Source organism: Rhinopithecus bieti, unplaced genomic scaffold, assembly GCF_001698545.2.
Source record: "Rhinopithecus bieti isolate Rb0 unplaced genomic scaffold, ASM169854v2 scaffold_13577, whole genome shotgun sequence".
Classification (NCBI taxonomy): domain Eukaryota; kingdom Metazoa; phylum Chordata; class Mammalia; order Primates; family Cercopithecidae; genus Rhinopithecus; species Rhinopithecus bieti.
The window spans coordinates 1,251,608-1,278,184 of NW_016807867.1; the positions used below are offsets into that span (position 1 = coordinate 1,251,608).

General features: G+C 41.9%; 1 protein-coding gene across 1 annotated transcript in view; it reads left to right on the forward strand.

Moving 5' to 3' along the window:
* Window positions 1-26,577, forward strand: part of LAMA3 (laminin subunit alpha 3) — a 275,849-nt gene that overhangs the window by 232,620 nt on the left and 16,652 nt on the right. Inside the window, exons 55-66 of the mRNA XM_017883982.1 lie at window positions 784-954; window positions 3,228-3,379; window positions 3,533-3,695; window positions 4,140-4,273; window positions 5,382-5,526; window positions 9,740-9,859; window positions 10,258-10,391; window positions 16,914-17,031; window positions 17,416-17,556; window positions 19,693-19,832; window positions 20,786-20,917; window positions 22,404-22,557. Of these exons, the coding sequence (XP_017739471.1) occupies window positions 784-954; window positions 3,228-3,379; window positions 3,533-3,695; window positions 4,140-4,273; window positions 5,382-5,526; window positions 9,740-9,859; window positions 10,258-10,391; window positions 16,914-17,031; window positions 17,416-17,556; window positions 19,693-19,832; window positions 20,786-20,917; window positions 22,404-22,557 (1,704 nt within the window). The remainder of the gene's footprint in view (window positions 1-783; window positions 955-3,227; window positions 3,380-3,532; window positions 3,696-4,139; window positions 4,274-5,381; window positions 5,527-9,739; window positions 9,860-10,257; window positions 10,392-16,913; window positions 17,032-17,415; window positions 17,557-19,692; window positions 19,833-20,785; window positions 20,918-22,403; window positions 22,558-26,577) is intronic.

The window sequence follows — 26,577 nt, forward strand, 5'->3', positions numbered from 1 at the left end:
TAAATGCATATATTTAAAACTACATATATATATAAATATATAGATATATATAGTTTTGTTTTTTTGAGACAAGGTCTCACTCTGTTTCCTAGGCTGGAGTCCAGTGGCATGATGATGGCATGCTGCAGCCTGGAGCTCCTGGGCTCAAGCGAGCCTCACACCTCAGACTCCTGAGTAGCTGGGACTACAGGCATGCAACACTGTGCCTGGCTTTTTCTTTTCTTTCTTTCTTTTTTTTTTTTTTTTTTTTTAGTAGAGATGAGGTCTTGCCATGTTGCTCAGTCTGGCCTCAAACTCCTGAGCTCAAGTGATCCTCCCAGCTCAGCCTCCCAAAGTGCTGAGATTACAGGTGTGAGCTACTGCGCCTGGCTTAAAATATAGTTTTAATGTATTACATGTCTGACTGTATGCCAGGCACCATGCCAAGTACCTCCACGGATGTTAGTTCGTCTGCACAAAAATCTTCGAGGGTTGTCATTCATATTATTGTCATTATCATTATTATTATTGCTGGCCCAGAGGACTAAATGCACTGCTCAAATATCCCTGACTAATAAAAAACACAAATGCCTTATGACACAGCTCCCAAAACAACTTCATGAGTTTATAATCTGGGTCTTGGAGATTATGATCCAGGGCTTAGACACATTCACATTCCCTTGCTCCTTATCATAACAACTCAGGAAAGGCTGATGCATGGCTACAAGTCACAAACTAGCTCTCTGAGCACGCCTACTTTCTTCACAGGACAGTGTTTGACACCTTGTAACTTACTCCTCACAGGTTGCTGTCCCCATGAGATTCAATGGTAAATCTGGAGTTGAAGTCCGACTGCCAAATGACCTGGAAGATTTGAAAGGATACACATCTCTGTCCTTGTTTCTCCAAAGGCCCAACTCAAGAGAAAATGGGGGTACTGAGAATATGTTTGTGATGTACCTTGGAAATAAAGATGTAAGTATTGCTTGGACATCTCCCTTGTTTTTGAAGCAATATTTTTCAAGATGTGTGCTTTTGAGATGTGTGGCACAGCTGCATCACTGCCATTAGCACAGCAGGCAGAAATCCTACTAAGACTTCAACAAATCCCTCCAGCTTCCTCCCTGTCCACCTCCCCACTGTGGCAGTGCCCTCGAGGGATTTCCCATGCATCCTGGATTGTTGGTTGCTGGAGGATCAAGAGGCCTTACGCAATGGACCCAACACATGGGCACATGTGTGTACATGTAAAAAACATACGTACCTGGGGAGGGTGATTGGCACCCCTCCATACTACCAAGTTGTATAATTGACACCACATTACCAGGGATCAATACCAAGCCTTCATGGAAATCAACAGTAGCTCCTCCTCATGGAATTGTGACCTTGTCCTCTTCCTCAGACCGCCCAGTTGCAGACCCTTCCTCAAACCTGTGGGATGGGGAGATTATGGGTGAGGACTGGAGTGGAATGAATCCTCCCTCTCGTGCCTAAATGATAGGAAAAGCAGTTGCCCATCTCTTTATCAGTGTAAATTCATTACTACTGCTACTATCAGCGTAAATTCATTACTACTGCTACTATCAGCGTAAATTCATTACTACTGCTACTATCAGCGTAAATTCATTACTACTGCTACTATCAGCGTAAATTCATTACTACTGCTACTATCAGCGTAAATTCATTACTACTGCTACTATCAGCGTAAATTCATTACTACTGCTACTATCAGCGTAAATTCATTACTACTGCTACTATCAGCGTAAATTCATTACTACTGCTACTATCAGCGTAAATTCATTACTACTGCTACTATCAGCGTAAATTCATTACTACTGCTACTATCAGCGTAAATTCATTACTACTGCTACTATCAGCGTAAATTCATTACTACTGCTACTATCAGCGTAAATTCATTACTACTGCTACTATCAGCGTAAATTCATTACTACTGCTACTATCAGCGTAAATTCATTACTACTGCTACTATCAGCGTAAATTCATTACTACTGCTACTATCAGCGTAAATTCATTACTACTGCTACTATCAGCGTAAATTCATTACTACTGCTACTATCAGCGTAAATTCATTACTACTGCTACTATCAGCGTAAATTCATTACTACTGCTACTATCAGCGTAAATTCATTACTACTGCTACTATCAGCGTAAATTCATTACTACTGCTACTATCAGCGTAAATTCATTACTACTGCTACTATCAGCGTAAATTCATTACTACTGCTACTATCAGTGTAAATTCATTACTACTGCTACTATCAGTGTAGATTCACTACCCTTACAGGCATTTTGAATGGCTGGTTTTAGCTTTTAATCCCTCCTTTTTAAATATATTTCTTTGACATAAGTGTCAGAGGAAAAGCTAATCACTCACTGGGTTAGGATTCAGTTGTTGAAAGAGAAATGCTTGAAATATGGTTCCCAAAAATTCTGCCCAATTAGGAAATTGTTAGTTGTCACTAGTGGATCTTGTATTTAAAGATTCTTAAAATCAACACTATTGCTAATTGCTCTTCCATGCTTCAAGAGGTTGGCATTTTATTTGTAGCTTTCTTATGTCATGATTTTTTGCTTTGTTTTGTGATAAAATGCACATTACTTTATTCCTTCAACACATTTATACCGTATACCTACTATGTGTCACATTCTGGCTTTGTGATAAACAAAAATTATTTCTCGAATGTACTTAATGCCAATGCACACTTAAAATGGTTAAAATGGTAAGTTTTATGAATATTTTGCCATGATTTTAAGACATTTTGTTTCTACCTTAAGGTGCTCACATTCTAGCAGGGAAGAAAGATGCATGTATAACTAATCACGATAACATAGAGGTGTGATAACAGAGGCATGCACAAAGTGTTAAGAGGATGTTGTGTAGTACTGGGAGAAGCAAAATGGCTTATCTCCCTTACCAGACTAAAATCTGATGGACGACTGAGTCCGTATCTGGGCCCTCTGTATGGCAGGTGCTTGGCACATATTTGTAGACTGAGCAAATGGAGGGATGAGTAAATGAGTGCCCTATAGTATGAGCAGAGACAGCTCTCGCATTATTAACTCAGCATTCTGTATTATTCTCTAAAAGACTGCACCTTGTTTATTCTGTCTCTCCAAGGCTTATTGCCTAAAACCTGTTAGTTATTTGAAATGCATCCTCATCCTCTTAGGATGGGAAGTTGAGAAACCAGAGTGTGAAGTGTTCTGAGGTGGCCCTTTGTCTCTAGGCCTCCCGGGACTACATTGGCATGGCAGTTGTGGATGGTCAGCTCACCTGTGTCTACAACCTGGGGGACCGTGAGACTGAACTCCAAGTGGACCAGATCTTGACCGAGAGTGAGACTCAGGAGGCAGTTATGGATCGGGTGAAATTTCAGAGGTATAAGCCTGATTGACTGTTGCTCTTTGTGAACCTGACCTGCGCTCACCAAACTTCCATGTATACATGTTGCTGAACCCCATTTTTAGTGGCTTGGCTTTGAATTCTTTAATTTTTTCATGTAACTCTATATTCTAAATTCATTTTAAACAGAATTTATCAGTTTGCAAGGCTTAATTACACCAAAGGAGCCACATCCAGTAAACCAGAAATACCCGGAGTCTATGACATGGATGGTAGAAACAGCAATACGCTCCTTAATTTGGATCCTGAAAATGTTGTATTTTATGTTGGAGGTTACCCACCTGATTTTAAAGTAAGTGTAAATGTTATTTCACTGAATGAAATATTTAAATTTTAATTTGGTATGGTGATGACCTCATGTCTCTATTTTAATTATTAATTACGTGTAAAATGGATTTAACCGCACATTCTTACAGCACATTCTAGCGATAATAATTAACACTTATTGACTGCTTCCTCTGTGCATTCAATAGAAACTGTTCTAAGCTTAAGTATGTTAATTTAAATAAGCATCATGATCATTCCCATTTTACAGATGAGGAAACAGAGACAGAGGGGTATAATAACTTGCCCACAGTCATACAGCTAGTAAATAGCAAAGCCAGGGCATCTTGTTCCAGGGTTCACATTCTTAATTAACCCTTATGCCAAAGTGACTGTTGAAAGTGATTAATTGATACTATTTTGATTATTGTCCTTTGTTCAATTGGTAGAAGATGTTTTATTTCATTTTCAGCTTCCCAGTCGACTAAGGTTCCCTCCATACAAAGGTTGTATTGAATTAGATGACCTCAATGAAAATGTTCTGAGCTTATACAACTTCAAAAAAACATTCAATCTCAACACAACTGAAGTGGAGCCTTGTAGAAGGTAAATAAAATGTAGAAACCAGAAACTCTGTAACTGGAGTTTTGGTAACTTGCAGTACTTTTACATATGCTAAATGATGGGCCAGTGAGATGCTATTGATGTTGCTAGTGGCTTTGGGCCAGTAGTTCTTCAAGTATGCATGCATGCAACACTGGCAGTCCCGCCCTAAAATCTAATTATGGTAGTCTCTTCCTAATTTGTATGAAATGCTAGATTGATAGAGTTTTCTCACTTAAAAAAAGTCTTTATGAAAATTTTTGTGCCTCCTATCACAAAATATTTAATATTAGATGGTACCTGATTTAGAGGCCTGATTTAGTGTCTCATGCCTGTAATCCCAGCACTTTGAGAGACTGAAGTGGGCAGATCACTTTGGGCCAGGAGTTTGAGACCAGCCGGGCCAACATAGCGAAACCCCATCTCTATTAAAAATACAAAAATTAGCTGAATGTGATGGCGTGTGCCTGTAGTCCCAGCCTCTTGGAAGACTGAGGCAGAGGAATCGCTTGAACCCAGGAGGTCAAGGTTGCAGTGAGCCAAGATCATGCCACTGCACTCCAGACTGGGCAACAGAGTGAGACTCCATCTCAAAAAAAAAAAAAAAAAAAAAAAAAGAAAAGAAAAAAAAAAAGTGGTTTACAAAGTGTGCCATGACTGTTTTGGTACTCTTCCACCTCTATCTTTTTGAAAATTGCTGCCTTGAGCTCCTAACCTTCCCTACAATTATGAGGACATGGTATATTCTAATATGAGGTGGACCAAATATCTATTATTCAAAATAAAATTACATTGCAAGTTAATAATCTCTTACATTTCAAAATCTTCAGCTGGTGGACCACGTCTTCCTAAGTAGACATTTCCAAAAGGGACTCTTACTCATCTTTTGTCGAGCTAGGGTTTGATTGTCAGAGTATAAGAGCACATCCAGGAGAAAAAGCTGGCTGCTTTAACATTTTAAAGATGTCTCCTCTGCTTTAGCAAAATTATGACAACTAGATTGCATTTTCTTGGCTCCATTTTTCAGATAGCAGCATCCCGTATTAGTAAGCACACTGGCATGGTGATCATTTGCTGCTGTGTTCTAACTTATAATGATTAATGTTGACAGGAGGAAGGAAGAGTCAGACAAAAATTATTTTGAAGGTACGGGCTATGCTCGAGTTCCAACTCAACCACATGCTTCCATCCCAACCTTTGGACAGACAATTCAGACCACTGTGGATAGAGGCTTGCTGTTCTTCACAGAAAACGGGGTAATCTATAACAAGCATCCAGATGCAACCAAATATATTCATTCTGTTTAGCAATTTGGAGATAACTGGGTTGTTATAAATGACCCACTAGATCTGGAAAACAATGTGCAAATGTTACCTACATCCTTTTCCTCCACCCAGTTGTACTTTCTTTCTATTGGCTAGGAAATGTACTTTTTTAAAAACATTTTTAGTTTTAGGGGTACATGTGCAGGTTTGTTATGTAGGTAAATCGCATGTCACAGGGGTTTGGTGCGCAGATTATTTTATCACCCCGGTAATAAGTGTAGTACTCAATAGGTAGTTTTTTTGTCCTTAAAAAATACTTCCACCCTCAAGTAGGCCCCAATGTTTGTCGTTCCCTTCGTTGCATCCATGTGTACTCAATGTTTAACTCTCACTTATAAGTGAGAACAGGTGGTATTTGGTTTTCTGTTCCTACATTTGTTTGCTTAGGATTATGGTCTCCAACTTCATCCATGTTGCTGCAAAGGACATGATCTCGTTCTTTTTATGGCTGTGTAGTATTCCATGGTGTATATGTACCTCATTTTCTCTGTCCAGTTTACCATTTATGGGCATTTAGGTTGACTCCATGTCTTTGCCGTTGTGAATAGTGCTGCAAGGAACATTCATGTGCATTTGCCTTTGTGGTAGAATGATTTATATTCCTTCAGGCGTATACCCAATAATGGGATTGCTGGATCATATGGTAGTTCTAAGTTATTAGAGAAATAGACAAACTGCTTTCCACAGTGGTTGAACTAATTTACATTCCTGCCAGCAGTGTATAATCATTCCCTTTTTTCCACAACCTCACCAGCATCTGTTATTTTTTGACTTTTTAATAATTGCCTTTTTGACCAGTATGAGATGGTATCTCATTGTTTTGATTTGTATTTCTCTAATCATTAGTGATATTGAGCATTTTTTCATATGCTTGCTGGCAGCATATATGTCTTCTGAAAAGTCTGTGTCCTTTGTCCATTTTTAATGGGGTTGTTTGGTTTTTGCTTGTTAATTATTTAAGTTCTGTATAGATTCTGGATATTAGACCTTTTTCACACGCATAGTTTGTAAATATTTTCTTCCATTCCGTGGGTTGTCTGTTTACTCTGTTGATAGTTTACTCTGTTGATAGTTTCTTTCGTTGTGCAGAAACTCTTTAATTAGGTTCTATTTGTCAATTTTTGTTTCTGTTGCAATTGCTTTTGGGGTCTTCATCATGAAATCTTTGCAAAGGCCTATTTCTAGAATGGTATTTCTAGGCATTTCTAAGTCTAAAATAGGTTTTCTTCAAGGTTTTTTTTTTTTTAATAGTTTTACATTTTACACTTAAGTTTTTAATCAGTCTTGAGTTGATCTTTGCATATGGTGAAAGGAAGGGGTCCAGTTTCAATCTTGTGCATATGACTAGCCAGTTATCCCGGCATCATTTATTGAATAGGGAGTCCTTTCCCCATTGCTTGTTTTTGTTGACTTTGTCAAAGAGCAGATGGCTGTAGTTGTGTGGCTTTATCTCTGGGCTCTCTATTCTGTTCCATTAATGTCTATTTTAATGAGGGCAAGTAATCAGGAATTTAAGAACATGCCACCAAAATGTGGGAGAAATCTCCCCTTTTCCTATTTTATTCTCATTACCAGTTTTGTTCTTTGAGAACCACTGCTTGCCTAAGAATCTACTTATTCTGACTCAAAACATGTGAAAGCTTCCTGGGATCTCTAAGATCTAAACTGACTTTCTGCTCTTTCCATCTTGGTCTGATTCTTACCAGGCGGTGTGGGATTGTTTCTTTGTCGGCATGTTTGCCTTCTCAAGACACTGAAAATTCTCTGTTTTCAAGTAGCTGAGGTTTCTAGGGACCTTCTAAAATCTATTAGGTTAGAGAAGTCCAAAGTGACACTCTACAAGTGATCGTCAGCGCCATCTGCTGGTTGATGGAGAGTTGGCGTGATGTTTGCTGCTTTACACCTACAGCGGGCCTGGAGTTGAACGCTCCGGTGAGTAGGAGCTTCTGTAGTTGGTCTCACAGGGGGTATTTCTGAAGAAATGTGGGTGAGCCCAAAGACTTTCTGGTGGTCCGAGAACATGGGATTGATAAGGAGCTTGGGATTTTACCAGAGCCTTCTACCTGCAGGGCGGTGACACTGACCGGGTCCAACTCTCCTCTCTGGGTTTGGTCTGGACCCTTCAGGAGATTCCAAGGCTGAACCAGTTCTGATGTTTTGGGAAGGTTCCAGACAACCTGAAGGATACATAGAGCAGAGACGTCATCCAGCATCTTCAGGACAAGGCAGTTGTTTTACAAAACAAGGTCTTCTTTGTACTATAATTTGAAGTTCTTGGAGACTAAGAACCAGAAATACTACTCACATAATAAGAAAACTTCCATAATGCCGTTACATAAGAGACGACCTAAAGAGCTGCTTTAAGTAGGATGGCTCATGACTCTCAGTAAATTGGTGTAACTCTGATGTTTATGAGTTGATCAACCTAAGCTGACTCCCAAAGGCAAGATTTAGGATCCAGATAAGGAGTGATTTTCCTCTTAGGAAGAACTCGGTCCCTGGACCTCAAAGAGAGGCATTCTTATCATGAAGGAACTGTGTAAAAGCAAAGCCTTCAAGCCCTAAGTCAGAAATTGCTCAGCTTATCTTAGGGAAGTAGCTGATTCAAGTATATGTTTCACACCGTGATGGAGGTGCAATAATGACAAAGACAGACAAGGCTCCCGCCCTCCGGGATTTTATAATCTAGAGGAAAAGAATAGGCAAAGGAATGCCGTTAATAGGTTGTTTATTTCATCACAACTGTGAAGAGCTGTATCAAGGAAATGTTTGTGAGTGAAATGAGGATGTACAACATAAAAGACACTTGAGCAAAGGAAGTGCTTCCTCTGAGATCAGGAGGACTAGTAGAAGACAGCATTTGAACGGGACCTGGGGACAGGGCAGACGGGGGATCCAGGCAGAGGGAGAGGCATGAAGAAGGCCTGGAAGGAAGGTCAGGGAGCACTCAGTGGAACAGTGTCTGCGGGGCTGGAGAGCCAGAGGCAGTGGTGAGAGAGAGGCAGATGCCACACAGCATCTGGCAGGGGTCAGGGCTTCATCCTGACAGCCGAGGAGAGTCACAGGCTCCCACTGGCATTTTCAGAGACTACTCTGGCTGTAGAGGGGAATGGACTTGTCGAGGGACACAGGGAGACCAGCGGGTTGTTGCTGCAGGGACTGGCTAAAGATGTTGTGGCTGAGACTAGGTTGGATGACATAAAGAGAGAGTTAAGAATGGAGAATTCATGAGATTATGTTGGATGCGAGAGAGGTAAGGATCAAGAATGATTCTTAGGTTCTGATAAAGGGGTGAGAAAAAAATGACTCCTAGGTTTTTGGCTTGCTCAGCAAGGTGATGTATGTGTGTGCACTGCACACGTGCATGCAGGGGGCAGGCTGGGAGGGGGTAGCGCATGCACCCGGTGTAAAGGAAAGAGAGGCAGGCTTGGCAGCCTGTGGGATGCATGTAGGTCATACGTTCTATGTGAGATATTCTCAATTTGAGGTCTCTGTGAGTCATGCAAGCAAAGCAATAACAACAAGGGAATCACGTGTGCAGACCTGGCCCTGAAGACAGGTCTAGGCTGGGGAGAACAATTTGGAGCCCATGAGTACACCTGAATTGGAGCTACAGGACAGCCGACAGCCTGTGATTGTCAAGGGAATGGAGTGGTGTGGGGGAGGAAGGAATCCTGGGTGGGATCCCCGACACTGACATGGAAGGTAGAAGGGGATAAACCAACAAATGAGACAGAGACATAAGAATCAGTCAGAAAACAGATGGTGGAAGGTATCTGAGGTCTGTGTAAGACCACGCCTCTCTCTAAAAGGCACTCATATTTTCAAATAATATTAATGATCTGTATCTTTTCAGTCTCCATCTTTACATGCCAGTTATGGATCACACGAAACAAAATCATGATCATAGCTAGCATTTATTGTGTCCTGTGTGTCAACCACTGTGCATGACATTTAACGTGACTTATAGTATTGAACCATCACCCCATCCCGTGAGGTGGCTATTGCAGCACCATTATCCCTTTTCACTAAGGCAGCAGCTGAAGCTGAGAGTGGGGGTTTCCGTGAGAATAACTTGAGTTTCAATGCTCTGTCTCTTCTTCAGCCAAGGCTTCCGGTAATCTGCATTATTCCCCTGTCCTAGGATCGCTTCATATCTCTGAATATAGAAGATGGCAAGCTCATGGTGAGATACAAACTGAATTCAGAGCCACCAAAAGAGAGAGGAGTTGGAGACGCCATAAACAACGGCAGAGATCATTCGGTACACCCTTTGAGTCTGTTTACTTGAATTGTTAAGTGTCCTTAGTCCTTTAAAATTAAGTCAGTGCCCCAAATAAATAAATAAAACCCTTCCTATTACCAGATAAACTTATGGATGTTAACTGAGGGGTATATCCTTTTAAAATTTGCACATTTTGGCCTGAAATGTATAATATATACATGACATCTATAAAACACGGTTAACTTCAAATGCAAACATTTCTATTAAAATGTTTTAGTATCACATTTTTATCCAAAAATGCTACTGCTCAGAGCCTTCCTACTATGTATATAAATGAATCTGGAGGAAGATAAATAAAAACATGATAGTTCTGAACCCCTGTGAATAGGATTCTCTTATTTTCCCTAGCTTGCTGATTCATCTCTCATTTATTTCAGATTCAGATCAAAATTGGAAAAGTCCAAAAGCGTATGTGGATAAATGTGGACTTTCAAAACACTATAATTGATGGTGAAGTATTTGATTTCAGCACATATTATCTGGGAGGAATTCCAATTGCAATCAGGGAAAGGTAAGATGATTTTTTTAAAACCAGATTGCCTCTGTTAGTGGTTATGATTGTGACCAAAAAAAATCTGGTCTGCCTTTTTTAATTTCACCAACAAACAAACGCAAAAAGTTAACTTTTCCGTATTAACAGTATAGTCAACAGAGTAAAACAGATTTAAATCCTGAATAATGAGACTGGGCAGTGGAAAGAAGGAAGGTGGGGGAACTGTGTGTCACCGCCATTGTCATTCTTGGGAGGGGAGAGACCACAAAGAATATAGTAGGGTTGACAATGCTGGCGACAAGTAGAACAGAGGCTGTGGCCCTGGGCCCTTGAAGGCTGTGTAGGAGAGCGTGGGCATCCCGAGGCCTGATAGACATTCCCAGGAAACTGGAAGCTGAGGTTTCCACCTTCAGGAAGTCTCTGGAAGAATGTGAGACAGTATGTCTCCTTCACTTCCGCATCACCTGCTCCTTGCGTGCTATCGCGCGTGGAATTGGTACATAACTGTTTCTTGGATGAATGAACACATGAATGAATTAATGTGAAAGGCAGTAAAGCTTTATCTGAATGGGAAAAAAAAAAATCCCACCATTTTGGAATGCACTTAAAAATAACCATTTTGTTCATTTGTATCCTCCCGGAAAACTTTTCAATAGCTGACAGTAGTGTGTGGACAGAACATATCCTAGAAGGATTCGTGCAGCCTCATGACTAAGGAAGAGTGCTTCCAGAAGGTTAGGTGATGATGACTTTTATATGAGATCTGAAGCTAGTTAACTCTTTTGCGAACTTACACATCAGTTGGAAGGAACTAGATGTGATTTATGAGGTGTCATTCCAAGGTATTCTTTCTTCTAGAGTCCTGATACATGTGGGCATCTGTCTATTCTGCGTAGTCAGGCACTAATCTTTGTTTTAAAGTTGTCAGGGTTGCCTCCAAAGACAAAAACGCAAATGGGAAAGCTGGGCACTTTAATAGAACCTGGGAATGAACACCTTTACTCCTTGGGCTCTGGAAGGAGCCTTGCAGGTCATGGTATGTAACCCCTGAGTTTTACAAATGAAGAAATTCAGAGCCAGTGAGATTATATTAATATTTAATATTATCAATATTAAAAGGCAATTCAGCCATGAATAGCCAGTTATGAATTGTCAGTAATCTTAATTTTATTTCCATGAAATGGAATAAAATAAAATCGTTCAAGGTAGTCAGCTTTTTCGAGTACTTTTGAGTATGTTTGAGAGTTACCACGTATTCATTCATTACACAGGATTTACTGAATGCCTCATGGGCCTCAGGCAGAGTGACAGGTGCCAAGGAGACAACAGTGAGCAGGGTGGAGCCTGGAGAAGAGCAGAAGAGAGACAGTCACTACAGGAGAACATGATGTGTGTAGGAGGAAGCTTAGGGTGCTGACAGAACCCAGGAGGGAACCTAATTCAGTTGGGGCCATCAGGAAGGTGACCTCCAGCTAGGACCTGAGAGATGCTAGCAGTCAGTGTATGTGAAGCACCAAAGCTGGACAGAGAAAGCGTGAACTTGTGAAGAGCTGGAGTACAGCAGGAAGTGGGATAGGGATGCCCCATGGGGCTCATGTGGGCAGCAGGGGCCTGACCACAGAGTACCTTGAAAGTCACAGAAAGGAGCCATTGGAGAGACTTCAGCAGAGAAAGGCCATGACCAAATTAGAGTTTTCAGTAGCTCACTCTAGTGCAGGGCAGAGACTGGATTAGAGAAGGAAAGGGCAGAGGTAGGTAGAGTGGCTGGAGGCTGAGTGTATTAACAGAGGTGAGTGATGAGGGTGACCTGGCCCAAGGAGTGGCTTTGCAGGTGAGCAACAGGGATCAGGTTCCAAATATATTTAGGATGGCGAATGGGCAGCACTGCACAATGGCTTGGGTTGGGGAATAAAGGGGAAAAGCAGTCAAGAATGATGCCTCGTTTTTGGCTAAGCCCTTGGCAGATGGAACACACCAGTGGAGGAGTGGGGTGACAAGTTAAGTCTGAGACAGGCTTAGTCCAGGAGCCTGAGACACAGCCAGGTGGAGATGCCCACAAGCGGGTGCACAAAACGGCCTGGCCTCTGGAAAGGAGGCCAGTCTGGAGAAGGGTAAATGAAGCCTGGGCCAGGTAGTCATTGAGGTAGTGGAGACCAGTGGGCTTACCCAGAGCCAGGAGGAATTCTCACTCTGAGCCAGTAAGGAACCCATTGGTGGGTGGTTTGTGTTTGCATGATATTAACGCAAGGCCCCTAGATAGTGATGTGGATGCCAGTCAATCCAGGTTTTCTAGAAAAGGGCAGTAGGTAGAACCACAAAAGAGGTGGCTTTAGTTTTGGCTCAGCAAAACTTTAGGTTAATTTAGCACTCAACCTTTATTTACTTTTTCATCTCCATCCATTAAAGAAATATATAGATATAGAGATGCATATAAATAATTTGCTTTTTTAAAACAATTTTTGTAGAGATGGGGTCTTGCTGTGTTGCCCAGGCTGGTCTCAAACTCCTAGCCTCAAGTGATTCTCCCACCCCCCGAATTCTGGGGTTACAGACGTGAGCCACTGTGCCCAGTCCAGAATTTTCTTTCTTTTTTTGAGACAGAGTCTTGCTGTGTCGCCCAGGCTGGAGTTCAGTGGTGCCATCTTGGCTCATTGTAGCCTCCACCTCCTGAGCTCAAGTGATTCTCCTGCCTCGGCCTCCTGAGTAGCTGGGATTACAGGCATGTGCTACCATGCCTGGCTAATTTTTGTATTTTTAGCAGAGACGGGGTTTCCCCATGTTGGCCAGGCTGGTCTCAAACTCCTGAGCTCAGGCAGTCCACCCACCTCGGCCTCCCAAAATGCTGTGATTACAGGCGTGAGCCACCGTGCCTGGCCCAGAATTTTCTTAGTAACTTTTTTTGGGATCCTCCAAACAAGGGACTGCTTCCTTTTTTCTGGGTAAGTTTATACTTTGACTTTTTTTTTTTTTTTTTTTGAGATGGGGTGTCGCTCTTGTTGCCCAGGCTGGAGTGTAATGGCATAATCTCAGCTTACTGCAACCTCCACCTCCTGGGTTCAAGCAATTCTCCTGCCTCAGCCTCCCGAGTAGCTGGGATTACAGGTGCCTGCCACCATGCCCAGCTAATTTTGTATTTTTAATAGAGATGGGGTTTTGCCATGTTGGTCTGCTGGTCTCGAACTCCTGACCTCAGGTGATCCACCTGCCTCTGCCTCCCAAAGTTCTAGGATTACAGACGTGAGCCACCATGCCTGGCCTATATTTTGACTTTTTATTAAAATCACTGGAACATGGAAAATGCGGGAGATAGAGGCCAGTGAAAAGATTTCACTGGCCCTTCACTCTCTCAAAAGCAAAATGCTAAGGAATAGTCAGCTGTTCTGGGTCTTGCCTCATCCCTCTGGTGAAGTCTTTGGTGGCCCAGAGATTCCTGAAACTGCCACTGGGCATGAGTCACTGGGAGGTGGGGTGGGCACAGAGGAGTTCCATGGATAATCCACAGCCAAGCTCTGTAGGGGCAACCAGCCGACTCTTCCAGAGCAGGGAGGTGTTCTGGTGCCGGCATAAATGGAGGGACCTTTTAGACAAAGTTCTCAAACTTAAGGTGGAGCAAAGCAAGCAGGTGTAATCACGAACTCAGCTTTGCTCAAGGGATTTTGTGCGTAGTTTGTTTCTTCCCCCCTCACTGTAGTGTTTCTTCTGGGAATGGGGACCCAGATCTTGGAATGGCTTGTTTCCGATCATAATCAGAAATCATTCTGTTAATCCCATCTCCTTCCCAGGAGAAGAGCAAATCATCCCTGGTAATGCCAGAGGATCTGACACCAGCAAGGACATTTTTCTTGAGGACCTACACCATTATTCACAGAGTGTGATAATAAACACTAAAATGAAAATGATCCACAAAGTAAAAATCAATTAAGAATCTATTGAACATCGACTAAGTACCCAACACCGAGGTTAGGGCTGCCTTTTGTTCTTTTTGCTCCCTGAAGTCGGCCTGCAGCAGCCATGGAGCTGGCTAAGCTTTTGTGGACAGATTGGCCCAAAGTATACATAAATACCCCAATGCAGGAACCCGCTAACATAGCAATTCATGCCCCAGTGCAATGACATTCCTCTAGCAAGGATGTTCAGACCCTGCATCCTGGAGTAAATGTAGAACTGTGGGTCCTCAGGTAACCCAAGGTAACAAGAATCTCCCCAGGAATAGTGGAAGTAAATCTCTTCCATTTTAACACTTCTGCTGTAGGTAACTCTTCTACAAGAAGAAGACATGACACTTCCAAGTGCTGCAGGAATACTAACTGTAAGCGTAAAAAGCAAGGGCTTCAGGCCTCACTAACCTGTGTGACACACTGACAGTACAGACCCCAGCTCTGCCACTTACCTGTGTGACCTTAGGCAAGGCCTCAGCCTCTCAATGCGTCATTGCTACATCTGTAATAAGGGCACAGTAGCTGCCCATCTCTTAGGGTGGTTGGAAGATTCAAAGTGTGTAAAGGAATTAGCAGAGGTCAGCACATGGTCAAATGTTAGATAAGAAACCTGTCCTTCCTGGACATGTATCCTAGAACTTAACATAAAATAAAATAATATAAAAGAGAAAATACCTCCCTCAAAATGTTATTGTAAGTTGTATTCTTAGAGCTTTGTGCAAAATAGGTGGTCTGTGTCTGTTAACTGCGTTTCTCTCCCTCTATTTTACTTTCCTGCAACTTTCTTTCTTTGACCAATAACCTAGGGAGAGAGGGACACCTGGAATGTTGTTGTCCAAGAGATACGTTGAAACCCAAAGAAGAATGGACCTAAAACCATGTATAAATAGGCAAGCTCCAGGAATGAAAATGGACCCTCCTCCTCTTCTGAGACAAAAGGCCATCTTTGTAAAATAATTAGGCTCATACTGTAATGCCAGTGAAGATTTGGTTCTTTCTTTTCCTTTTAATGAAACTTAATTTTAGGCCTATTACATATAGCTCAACTGTTTCTAATGAATTGGATTAAAAGGAATGCAGACACCTTTCCGTTTAGAAAAGTAAGCTGCATTAGGGATTTAGAATGAAATCAGCTTTGGGTTTTCTTAGTACATCATTTGTTTAGGAAACACAAATATTTGCCTGGACTTCAGTTAGTTCATGTGTGTGAATGCTTTATGCACATTCAGCTCCAGACAGATCCAGAAGTCAAATCGAAGGGGAAGTGCCATGGGACCATTTAAAAAGAGCTGCTTTAGAAATTGCTGTCATTATATAAGAACAGTAATATGGGAGTAGTTACTAGCTTGATGATCTCACATTGAGTCCTTACTCTGTATAAAGCACTGTTTGAGTGTGTTACACATAGTAACTTTCTTAGACTTATGACAACCCTATGAAACAGACTCACATATTCCCATTGTCTAAATGAGGAAACAGAGGCACAGAGAAGAGAAGTTGCCTGTTCAATTAGCAGGGACAGAACTTGAACCCAGGCAATTTGGCTGGTCCACAGCAGCACAATTTTGCCTCTCAGAAACCGCTGCTGAGCATTCATGCCCAGGTGCCATGCACTGCTGCAAGCTCTTGCTGTACGTTAACTTGTTTTTTTTGTTTTTGTTTTTGTTTTTTGAGACAGAGTCTCACTCTGTCGCCCAGGCTGGAGTTCAGTGGTATGATCTCGACTCACTGCAACCTCTGCCTCCCAGGTTCAGGTGATTCTCCAACCTCAGCTCCTGAGTAGCTGGGACTACAGGTGCCTGCCACCATGCCCGGCTAATTTTTGTGTTTTTAGTAGAGTTAAGGTTTCATCATGTTGACTAGGCTGGTCTCGAACACCTGACTGCAAGTGATCCACCTGACTTGGCCTCCCAAAGTGCTGGGATTACAGGCATGAGCCACCCCACCCGGCCTGTTAATTTTTTTAATCCTGGCAATAACCCTTTGCCCAGGTCCCATGGGTAGGAGGTGGTAGATACAGCAGCATATGAACCTGGACAATGTGTTCCATTGTTTCAGCTTGGCACTGATGAAATCAAGCTATATTCTTCATAATTGAATAGAACCAAAAAGTGGCACTTTGTTTCTTCTGACTTTACAGTGGCTAACTTAACAGTGAACAGAAAAAAAGAGCAAAAAGTTTTCTAGAGCATTCCTGCTTCCTATAAACGATTGATTATTTATATATGTATATCATATATCTATTAACTTATTAATATATGTCCTATCCACCGTGCAATGCTGTGACTCCAGGGAGAGGGACGGGAAGTTCTAGATATTGTGCATCTTCTCTGTCTTTGTACCTTTTGCAGTCACTGGCCGTTCTTCTGTTAACATTGTTGTCTGCATTTTTATAGCTGAGAATGTAAACTTCCACAGAAAGGAAGTCGGTTCTCCCAGCATCATAAAATAAGTGGCATTATGGGAATCCCATGAGAAAGGATAAACGTAAAACACATACTCGTGTATGGGTGAAAAGTACTAAAGAGCACAGCGTTTCAGCTCTCATTTCATGTGAGCCTGGCATGATCCATCTCTTCCTTTCATTTGTGTTCCTAATCAGATTTAACATTTCTACGCCTGCTTTCCGAGGCTGCATGAAAAATTTGAAGAAAACCAGTGGTGTCGTTAGATTGAACGATACTGTGGGAGTAACCAAAAAGTGCTCGGAAGACTGGAAGGTGAGTGAAGGTTCAGAACCTCGTGAAGGAGTGCTTCTCAGCCAACCCACCTTCTGTATCCATTAACACAGCAACTTTTGACTTCTTTCTGGTAGCACACAGTGTTATAGTGAACTGGCTCATATACACTCCCCATGTGCTTGCAAGGTGCTGAACCTTTGCAGGTTTGCACATTAAATTTGCAGGAAAGTAGGAAGGCCAACTATATATGTGAAAACTTACAGATGATTGCTGACTTATCATGCAGCAAAGTAAGCTCTCTTTCTTTCTGAGGCTACATAAATCATATTAATCGGTTTGGGTAAAGTGAGATCGGGTAAGGTACTGTATTTCAGCCAAGAAATGATTACAATGCCAGTAATTTATTCCATGTTTGCGTTTCAGCTTGTGCGATCTGCCTCATTCTCCAGAGGAGGACAATTGAGTTTCACTAATTTGGGCTCACCGCTTACTGACCACCTCCAGGCCTCATTTGGATTTCAGACTTTTCAACCCAGTGGCGTATTATTAAGTCTTCAGACACGGGTATGCAACAGTGTATTAATATCAAACAAGATTTGAACCTGACTCAAAGTTTGATGTTAAAAACAATAGAGAGATTTTGAAAGTGGTGGAGTTGGACATTTTTTCTATCATCACACAGTAAATGCTATTGTATAGTTCAACCATGAACGTTATTCCCCACTCTGGGGTAGGTCCTCAAAGAAATCAGGTTTAGAAAGTAACATTATAATTTACAGAGTTACATTTGCATGTATTCGCGGACTCATTTTTATTCTTTTCAGGTATATTTTATAATAAGAGTTAAGGTGGATTATAACTACTGCAGTTAATAATGTAGCTTAAAGTTTCAGAGCTCAGAAGGAAAATCAGAGTGTGTCCCTATGATCCCGTTTTGATCACATAAAAGGCAGCTCTCTAGTCTGCCTTTTTGCAGCAGCAGCTAGTTGGACAGTATTTATACCTGGAGAATTGTAGAAAATAAGATCCTTTGCTCTTTCCTCATGTACAACAGAGCCACATAAATTCTCTTCCACAAGCAGGTACCGTCTGTAACGTAAGTGGATTTAGCTAGTGTGGTTATGTAGGTATAGAAGTCATCTAATAGTTAGAAATGAGTATTTGTGGAATGAGTGGAATTTTTAAATAGAAGTAGAGTGTGATTATTTCTGAATGTGTTTCTTTAGGATTGCAGAGCACAACAGACTTCTAGTATCTGCTAAGAAAATAGATGCTGGCTGACCCTGTGGCTCTGTCATATTAGGAAGGCCGCCCCTCTCTTGGTGGCTTGCTCACCAGTCCCTAAGGTCTTATTTTTAAAATGAGCCCTAAAGAAGCACATGCTGACACTTAGACTGTGGGGGTGGCTTTTCCATGAAAGCAGGATGTTTTGATCTAGCTCTTATGATACCTGACACTTGTTTCCTCTGCCACATGTAGGAACACTTAGTACACAATTCACAAAATGATCGAGAGCAGAGGGAAGAATTAGGTTAGCAAAAGATTAGATCAACCCTGGACCATAGGGGAATCTTGGAAATAGCATAGGGACGTTGCCCTCAATTTCATAATGGGTTAGCTAAAGATACATATAAGTCAGCATTATTTTATGCAATTCATAATGAATATTGCCAATTGAAAAAAAGTTAACACAAAACAAAATCAACAATGGCTATAACCACACACTGTAAAACTTGTTTTAGACTGAAATCTTACCAAAGAATCACATCTTGTTGAAAACGGCAGAAATTATACTTGGTAGAAAAAACACGAACAAAATTGAAATGACAAGTGCTGAGATTGCACATTTTTAAAATTAATGATTGACAGGAAGAGTCAAATTATCTTGCCAAAATTTAGATCTTCAGAGTTTGACATGGAGAATTGAACTTCCCAGAAATAATGACTAGGAAGTAAAAAATTTATAATGACTGAAGAGAAGAAATCATTGTAATATTCTTATATTAAAAATTAAGGAATCAAGTCTTTGCTGTAAAATTTATTTAACAATGAATTGATCCTGATAGAAATAACTTCAGCAAAAGAAAATAAAACAGAAAATTTAGGCTGGGCATGATGGCTCACACCTGTAATCCCAGCACCTTGGAAGGCCAAGCCAGCAGTATCTCTTGAACCCAGGGGTCTGAGACCAACCTAGGGAACATAGTGAGATCCTGTATCTACAAAAAATTACAAACTTAGCCAGCTGTGGTGGTGTGCGCCTGTGGCCCCAGCTTCTCAGGAGGCTGAGGTGGGAGGATCGCTTGAGCCTGGGAGAGTGCCACTGTACTCTAGCCTATGCAAGACAGCATGACTCTGTCTCAAATAATAATGATAATAAGATAAAATAGAAAAATTTAGAAATGATTTAACTGTTTTGTGTAGTCGATTGAGAAATTAAATTGGCTTAATGAATGTAGGTCCAAAAAATGTTTTTGACAAATTCATCAGTGTTGGCATAATTTGCATAAGATTTGTCTATTTATAAACATGGAGTCAAATATGCAAAAAATAATCTTTAGAGCAAAAAGCAAACTCACAGCATTTGGGTCAAAACATCCTGATTGTTTGATACATGGTTTGGATGATAAATTCAGTACGGATACAGGCATAATCCTTAAATGCAAATTAGTTGATGGGTATTTTCTATGATGATTTCAGACAAGCACCCTGCAGGTCACTCTGGAAGATGGTCACATTGAATTGAGCACCAGGGATAGCGACGGCCCAATTTCTAAATCTCCACAAACATATATGGATGGTTTGCTGCACTATGTATCTGTAATAAGCGACAACTCTGGGTAAGTGGAATAATACTTCTGTCAGAGCTGTGAGTGAGTTTTACTCTCTTTCATTTAATGGAATTTTCTGGTGTCTTTTTGCAAAATATTTGTCCTTGATGCCAAAAATACTTGACTAATAAGTCTTGTCCTTCTTCCTTATTCCATATCAATTTCTTCATAAAAAAATAAATTGCCACACATGGTGGCTCGTGTCTGTGATCCTAACAACTAAGGAGGCTGAGGCAAGAGGGTTGCTTGAGGCCAAGAGTTCGAGACCAGTCTGGGAAACATAGTAAAACCACGTCTCTAAGAAAAATAAAATCAAATAAAATGTAAATAAATAAAATTTAAAAAATAAATCAGTTGGATGGATAAATTGTGGTGTATTCAAAATGGAATGCTATATAGCAATGAGAAAGAAGAATCTAGAACTGTATATAATGACATGAATGACCCTCATAAACATAATGTGGAAAACATTGAGTCACACATAAAAGTTCATCTCATATAATTTCCTTTATACAAAGTTCAAAAACAGGCAAGAGCTAATCCATTCCATCAGAATTCAGGATAGAGGGAGGGAGGCTACAGAGTTAAAGGGAATGCACAACAGGGTTCCTGGGGTGCTACTCTGTTCTGTTTCCTTATCCTGGGTACTGGTAATGTTGGTGTATTTCTGTTGCAAAAATTCGTTGAGCTGAACACATATAGTCTGAGCACTTTCTGTACATGAGGCTCTCATACCAGTCTTTCAAAATGTCATCTTTGGCAAGATACACCCATTTTAATAAAAATGTTATGTGCAAAATACATGAAAAAAATTGTAATGCTCTTTAAAAATAAAGCCTAGTTTCACGAGTTATTTTAGATAACAAATATTGAGTCTGAGTCATAGACAGTGAGTTGGCCAGATGGCAAGGGCCCTTTTATCCAGCAGTTCTCACCCTTGATTTGCTTTTCTTCCCTTTCAGACTACGGCTTCTCATTGATGACCAGCCTCTGAGAAATGGCCAAAGGCCAAAACGCATTTCAAGTTCCCAGCAGTCTCTGCGTCTGGGCGGGAGCAATTTTGAGGGTTGTATCAGCAATGTTTTTGTCCAGAGGTAGGTGATCCTGTCTTTGTGGGTAACTGATGAGAATGGCCTGCCCATGGGAAGGGTATCTCTTTGGTCCAGTCAACAAAGTCAGCTTTGTCAACGTGTGCTGCATGAGGCCCACATGCCACAGTCTTTCAAAATGCCATCTTTGGCCAGATACATCCATTAAAAAACAAATCCACAAAAAACTCCTGGGCCCGGCCTCCCTTTGGAGGAGCAGCTTTGGCATGTAACCTTGGGAAAGGCCTAATTAAAATTAACTTCAGATTATGGCCCTGAAAAGTATTCACTGAAATTTTATTGCATTATAATCAAGATTGTGCAATTAGATTTAATCAGCTGTCCACGGTTTTCAGGGCCAAGGAATTACATGGACTAGTGCTGTGCTAGGAAGCCAAATCACCACAAGGTTGAACGTGATATTGAATAGAGAGAGAGTAGCGCTTGGGGCTTCTATGCACATGTTTACATATTTTCTTTTGATACAAAATGATTGTTTTAAATAAGAGGCAAAATCTTCTCCAGGGTAAGGAGAGGGCCTGGTTCTGGCTATGAACCTCAGGCTGGAATTCTCAGGCTACCATGACAGGGAGCCTCCCACCCATCAGGGCTCCATCCTCCTTGGCCAGGGTGAGGCTTAGAGTTCTCATTCCCCTCCTGGTTGATGAAACATCTTCCTTGAACATCTAATTCAGGGAGCAGGAAATGGAAGGGATGGGGAAGGCACAGGGGTTGTTAGCAACAGCTTACTGCCATGATAAGGCTTGGACAAGAATCGTGAGATAAAGCAAATTTGTCCAAGACTTTCCTCCTCGTAGTCAGACAAATCCTTCCATAAACTCACCTCTGAAGTTTCCTTATATTTACCATCATTCAGTATCATCCAGAGCCCATCTTCCCCCTCTGTGCATATTTACTTTTGTATTTCCATATGACACCCATTTCAAAGAAAGAACTATGGTATCCCGGCCCTCCCACAATCCTGCCACAATCACGAGTCAATGAAAGTTTCTTGGGCTCTTCGCTGGCTTCTGGAGGTGATATTAAAGTAGGAGAGGAAAGTTTCCCTAGGAACCATGACCATAAGAATGTGTAATTTTAAAAAAAGTATTGCTACATAACAGTTGTATTAATGCATATTTGTGGGATACATGTGATATTTTGATACAGGCCTACAATGTGTAATGATCAAATCTGGGTAACTGGAATGTGCTTCATTTCAAGCATTCGTCATGCTCTTTGTGTTGGGAACATTCCAAAACTTCTCTAGCTATTTTAAATTAGACAATAAATCATTGTTAACTTGAGTCACCCTATTGTGCTACCAAACACTAGATCATATTCCTTCTATCTAACTGCATTTTTGTACCCATTAACCAACCCCTCTTCATCCCCAAAACACGTAGTTTTTGAAATGAGCTCTCTCTACCAGCGGGTCTTCCTCGACATGAGCCAAGTTTGGCAGCATCTTTCATTTCTGCCCTTTTTCCAGGTTATCACTGAGTCCCGAAGTCCTAGATTTGGCCAGTAACTCTCTCAAGAGAGATGTGTCCCTGGGAGGCTGCAGTTTAAACAAACCACCTTTTCTAATGTTGCTTCAGGGTTCTACCAGGTTTAACAAGGCCAAGACTTTCCGTATCAATCAGGTAAGTGTCCAAACCTCACCCTGGGTTTCACTCCTCCCTGGAGGATTCCCCTGAGCCTGCCCTGTGGGAGAGATTGGGGAAGGGGGTGAGAGATCACCAATCCGTGAAGTGGGATTGATGGGTTGTCAACAGTTGAATCACACCAAAATGTCAAAGTGGTTTTCTTTTTAGCTTTTATTTTGCATCTTGATGAAAAGTGGGCAAGTTTTGCACTCACAGAACAAAACTGTGACTTAGGTTTCTTAATTTCTGTAGCTGATGCCGTGCTGTTTTAACATTTCTGCTGTGTCCCCAGCAGGTCCTGTGTTTTTCTATAGAATATAAGGGCCGTGCTCCTCTTCCTTCCCACAGACTTCCCCTCTGCTCTGATGCAACTCCTATGACAAGATACACCCATACATCTGGGCCTTGTCAAAACCAATGTGGCGTACCCTTGACTGCAGACTAGAAACACTTGGGGAGCTTTAACACCCAATGCTTAGGCTGCAAACGACCCAATTAAGTCAGATGCGTGTGGAGTGGGCGTATCGGTAGTTTGTGAAGCTCCCCAGGTGATTCTGAAGTACAGCACTGAGAGGGATTGAGAGGAAATGAAACTCCTTATTTGGAGGAGCAGAACACTGTGATGAATTGAACACAGGATCAGGGCTTAAGGAGCTCCTTGCTCTGCTGAAGGTCAACAATGTAACTTTCCCAGGTTTGAGGTTACAATTAATATGGTTAATGGATAACAGTGGTCACTGCACTATGCACTCCAAGGGGATTTTCTTACCAAATCCTTCATTAACCTTACGCTGCAGTATAGAAAGGTAAGCAATTCTGCCCAAGCTCCCACAGGTGGAAGGTGGAATTGGAGTTCCAACCCAGGAGCCCGTGGCCTCTTGAGAGCTGTGTGCTCCTGTTCAACACACTTTCCATTTAATGTCAACCACATGCTGCTTCTCTACCAATATTTCCCCACTGCACAATGATTTGAGAGAGCATGAACAGATAATACCTAATAAAATACATGTTTTATGCTATTAAGAAGAAATATACTTCATAAATCCAGAAGAGCTGTCATTTTCCCATTATGGGAATATCTTTAGAATTGCCCCATCAGAAATGAAGTCATATATTCATTTTTTCATTGTAAGGCTGAAAGTTATTGAGAGACTAAATTAGCCCAGTGATGGTGAACTGGAGAGAGCAAATGGATTCAAATCTATTTACAAGATAGAATACACATGACTCAGACAATAATTGAATTGGGAAGACAAGGGAGAGGCAGGAGTTAAAATAATTCTGAGGCACCCAGTCTGGGTTATTGGATGGATGGAGATGTCCTCTCCATGGAGACAGGAGAAGGGCAGATATTTGGAGGAAAAGAGAATGAATGGAGTTCGTGGTGTATTGAGTGACAGGAACCTGCAGGACACCCAGGTGCAGAAATTTGGTGGGAGACTGTCAGGAGTCTCTGCATGGGCTTCAGCAGATGGGGTGGGACTGGGGCTATTGATGTGGAAAACATTGGTGAATACACTATTTCATTTCCCCCTGTTTTGCATAAGCCCCCAGTTTAGATGAAATAGGACATTAGTCTCTGCCCAGTAGCAGAGAGAATACAGCACAGCTTAGTGGTTAAGTACTAGACTCTGGGGCCAGACTTCTTGGGTTTGCATCCGGCTTTACCATTTATTAGGTATGTGATCTTGGACAATTATTAAACCTCTCACTGAGTCTATTTGCTGCAATGTAAATGAAGATAAATAATGGTAATACATCACATCATGATGTTGATGTGAGGATTAAATGAAGTAATAAACAAAAAACACTTAGAAAAGTGCCTGGCACATAGTAAGTATGCGTTAAATGCTAGTTATTATTACTATGCACACTAATGAAAACCTAAATGAAAGGATAAGATGCTACAGGAGTGGTGCGACAGGAATTTTCCTGCCATGGGAATCAGGAGGGTTCTTCTGGAGGCGGTGACCCAGGAGCTGGGTCTGGAGTGTGGGTTGAATTTAGCTGAGTGAATATTGTTGCCGCCCGAGCAGAAGCCCAAAGCTGGAGGCAGGATGTGGCTGGGACTCACGGGTGCAAGACATGCTGCATGCATCCTCACCAGACTGACTTCACACTCTCTCCCTTCTCAACACACTCCTCTGAGAGCAGAATAAAATACCAACCTTACAGGCCAGGAAATTGAGTGTTTAAGAGGTTAAAAAAAAAAGTTGCCAAAAAGCACCCTGTCGGTAAATGGTAGAGTCAGAATTCAAACTTAAGACTCTTAAGCACAAAGAACATGCTCTTCTCCCAGGCGCTCAGAGCTCAGTGGGGATCTCCATCAGTCAAAGCGAAGGGTGGGGATTCACCTTCCTAGGGGCTGGCTCAGAAATGGACATGTGGCCCCTCCCTCCTGGACAATGAACCCTGAGAGGAAGTTGAGGGCGGGGCTTCTGATAAAGAATTCCATATTAGCACACAGAGAAACCTGGGTAGAATCCATGCTTTTTGTGCTGGACAGTGCAGTGAGGATGTAATTCCCAGAAGCACAAGAAGAGCACAAGATTCAAACCTAAGCACAAAGAATGTGCTCTTCAAGCCACATCATGTGGCCTCTACAGGCCCAGAGAGCCTGGTGAACAGTGGGAAATTTGATGGAGAAAAGAGACTGGAGAGAGGTAAACTGGAATCACACCCTGGCAGCGTGGAATCAGATCAGGCAAGCGTCATACGATCTACATCAGTTGGACATTTTGCTATGGTCGGTGTAACGTCATTGAAAGGAGTCCTGTAAGCAGTTGAAAAGATTAAAGATTACTAAGCTGGCTGCAGCCTGTGGGATGGTTTGGTGTAGGAAAGTTCTAGAGCCATGGAGTCAGATTGGCAAGCTACTGCAATCGTCCAGGCATGAGTCAGGGCTGGCTGGGCACAGTGGGTCACACCTGTAATCCCGGCACTTTGGGAGGCCGAGGCAGGCAGATCACCTGAGGTCAGGAGTTCAAGACTAGCCTGGCCAACATGGTGAAACCCCGTCTCTACTTAAAATATAAAAATTAGCCAGGCTTGGTGGCAGGCATCTGTAATCCCAGCCAATGGGGAGGCTGAGGCAGGAGAATCACTTGAACCCGGGAGGTGGAGGTTGCAGTGAGCTGAGATCATGCCACTACACTCCAGCCTGGGCAACAGAGTGAGACTCCGTCTCAAAAGCCAAAAAAAAAAAAAAAAAAAAAAAAAAAAAAAAAAAAAAAGAGTCAGGGCTGACTTTCAGGGCATAGGCACTAGAAATGAAAAGGAAGGAGTGGAAACAAAATATGTCACACAGAAGAAGAGTAGGACATGAGAAAATGCATGAAAGAGGCCAGGGAGGTGGGTGTCCATGAGGACCAAGATTTTGAGCCTGGATGCCTTAAAGTATGATGATGCCATTAAGAGAATTAAGGGACACTTGGTGACAAAGGCTATCTCTCAAAACTGTTCATCTTGATGCTCATGCTGCTGACACACAGAGAAGACTCCCAGAGAGGGAGCAAGGCCCACTGGTGTGAGTCCCAGGCAGAAACCCAGGCTGGCTTTTAATCTCAGTAGGATCAAGATTTGGCTGATATAAATAACTCACTTGAGTTTCTGTTGGGTACAGTAGAATGTCTCCATTCAGCAATGTGCAAGCGTCATTTTAAATAACTGATTTCAAGTTTGCATTCTGAGCACTGTATCCAGGAAATGGGTCAGGGAAGAAAACCCACCCCTGAAGGAATGTGAATTTTTTGGGAAGCCTTTAGCTGCTGATTCAGAAAACTCACTGCAAAATTAATGACTTAAACAATAAGAATAATCTCACACAGTTAGCCAGGCAGGGGTAGGTGAGGCTTGAGGCCTGGCCCATCAGGAGTTGGCTCTGCTTCCTCTTGGTTCTCTTGGCTCCATCCTGCATGCTTCTGGGAATCTCATCCGCACCACACTGTCCAGCACAAGAAGCACCAAGTCTGCCTGGGCTTCTCTTTGTGGTAATATGGAATTCTTTACCAGAAGCCC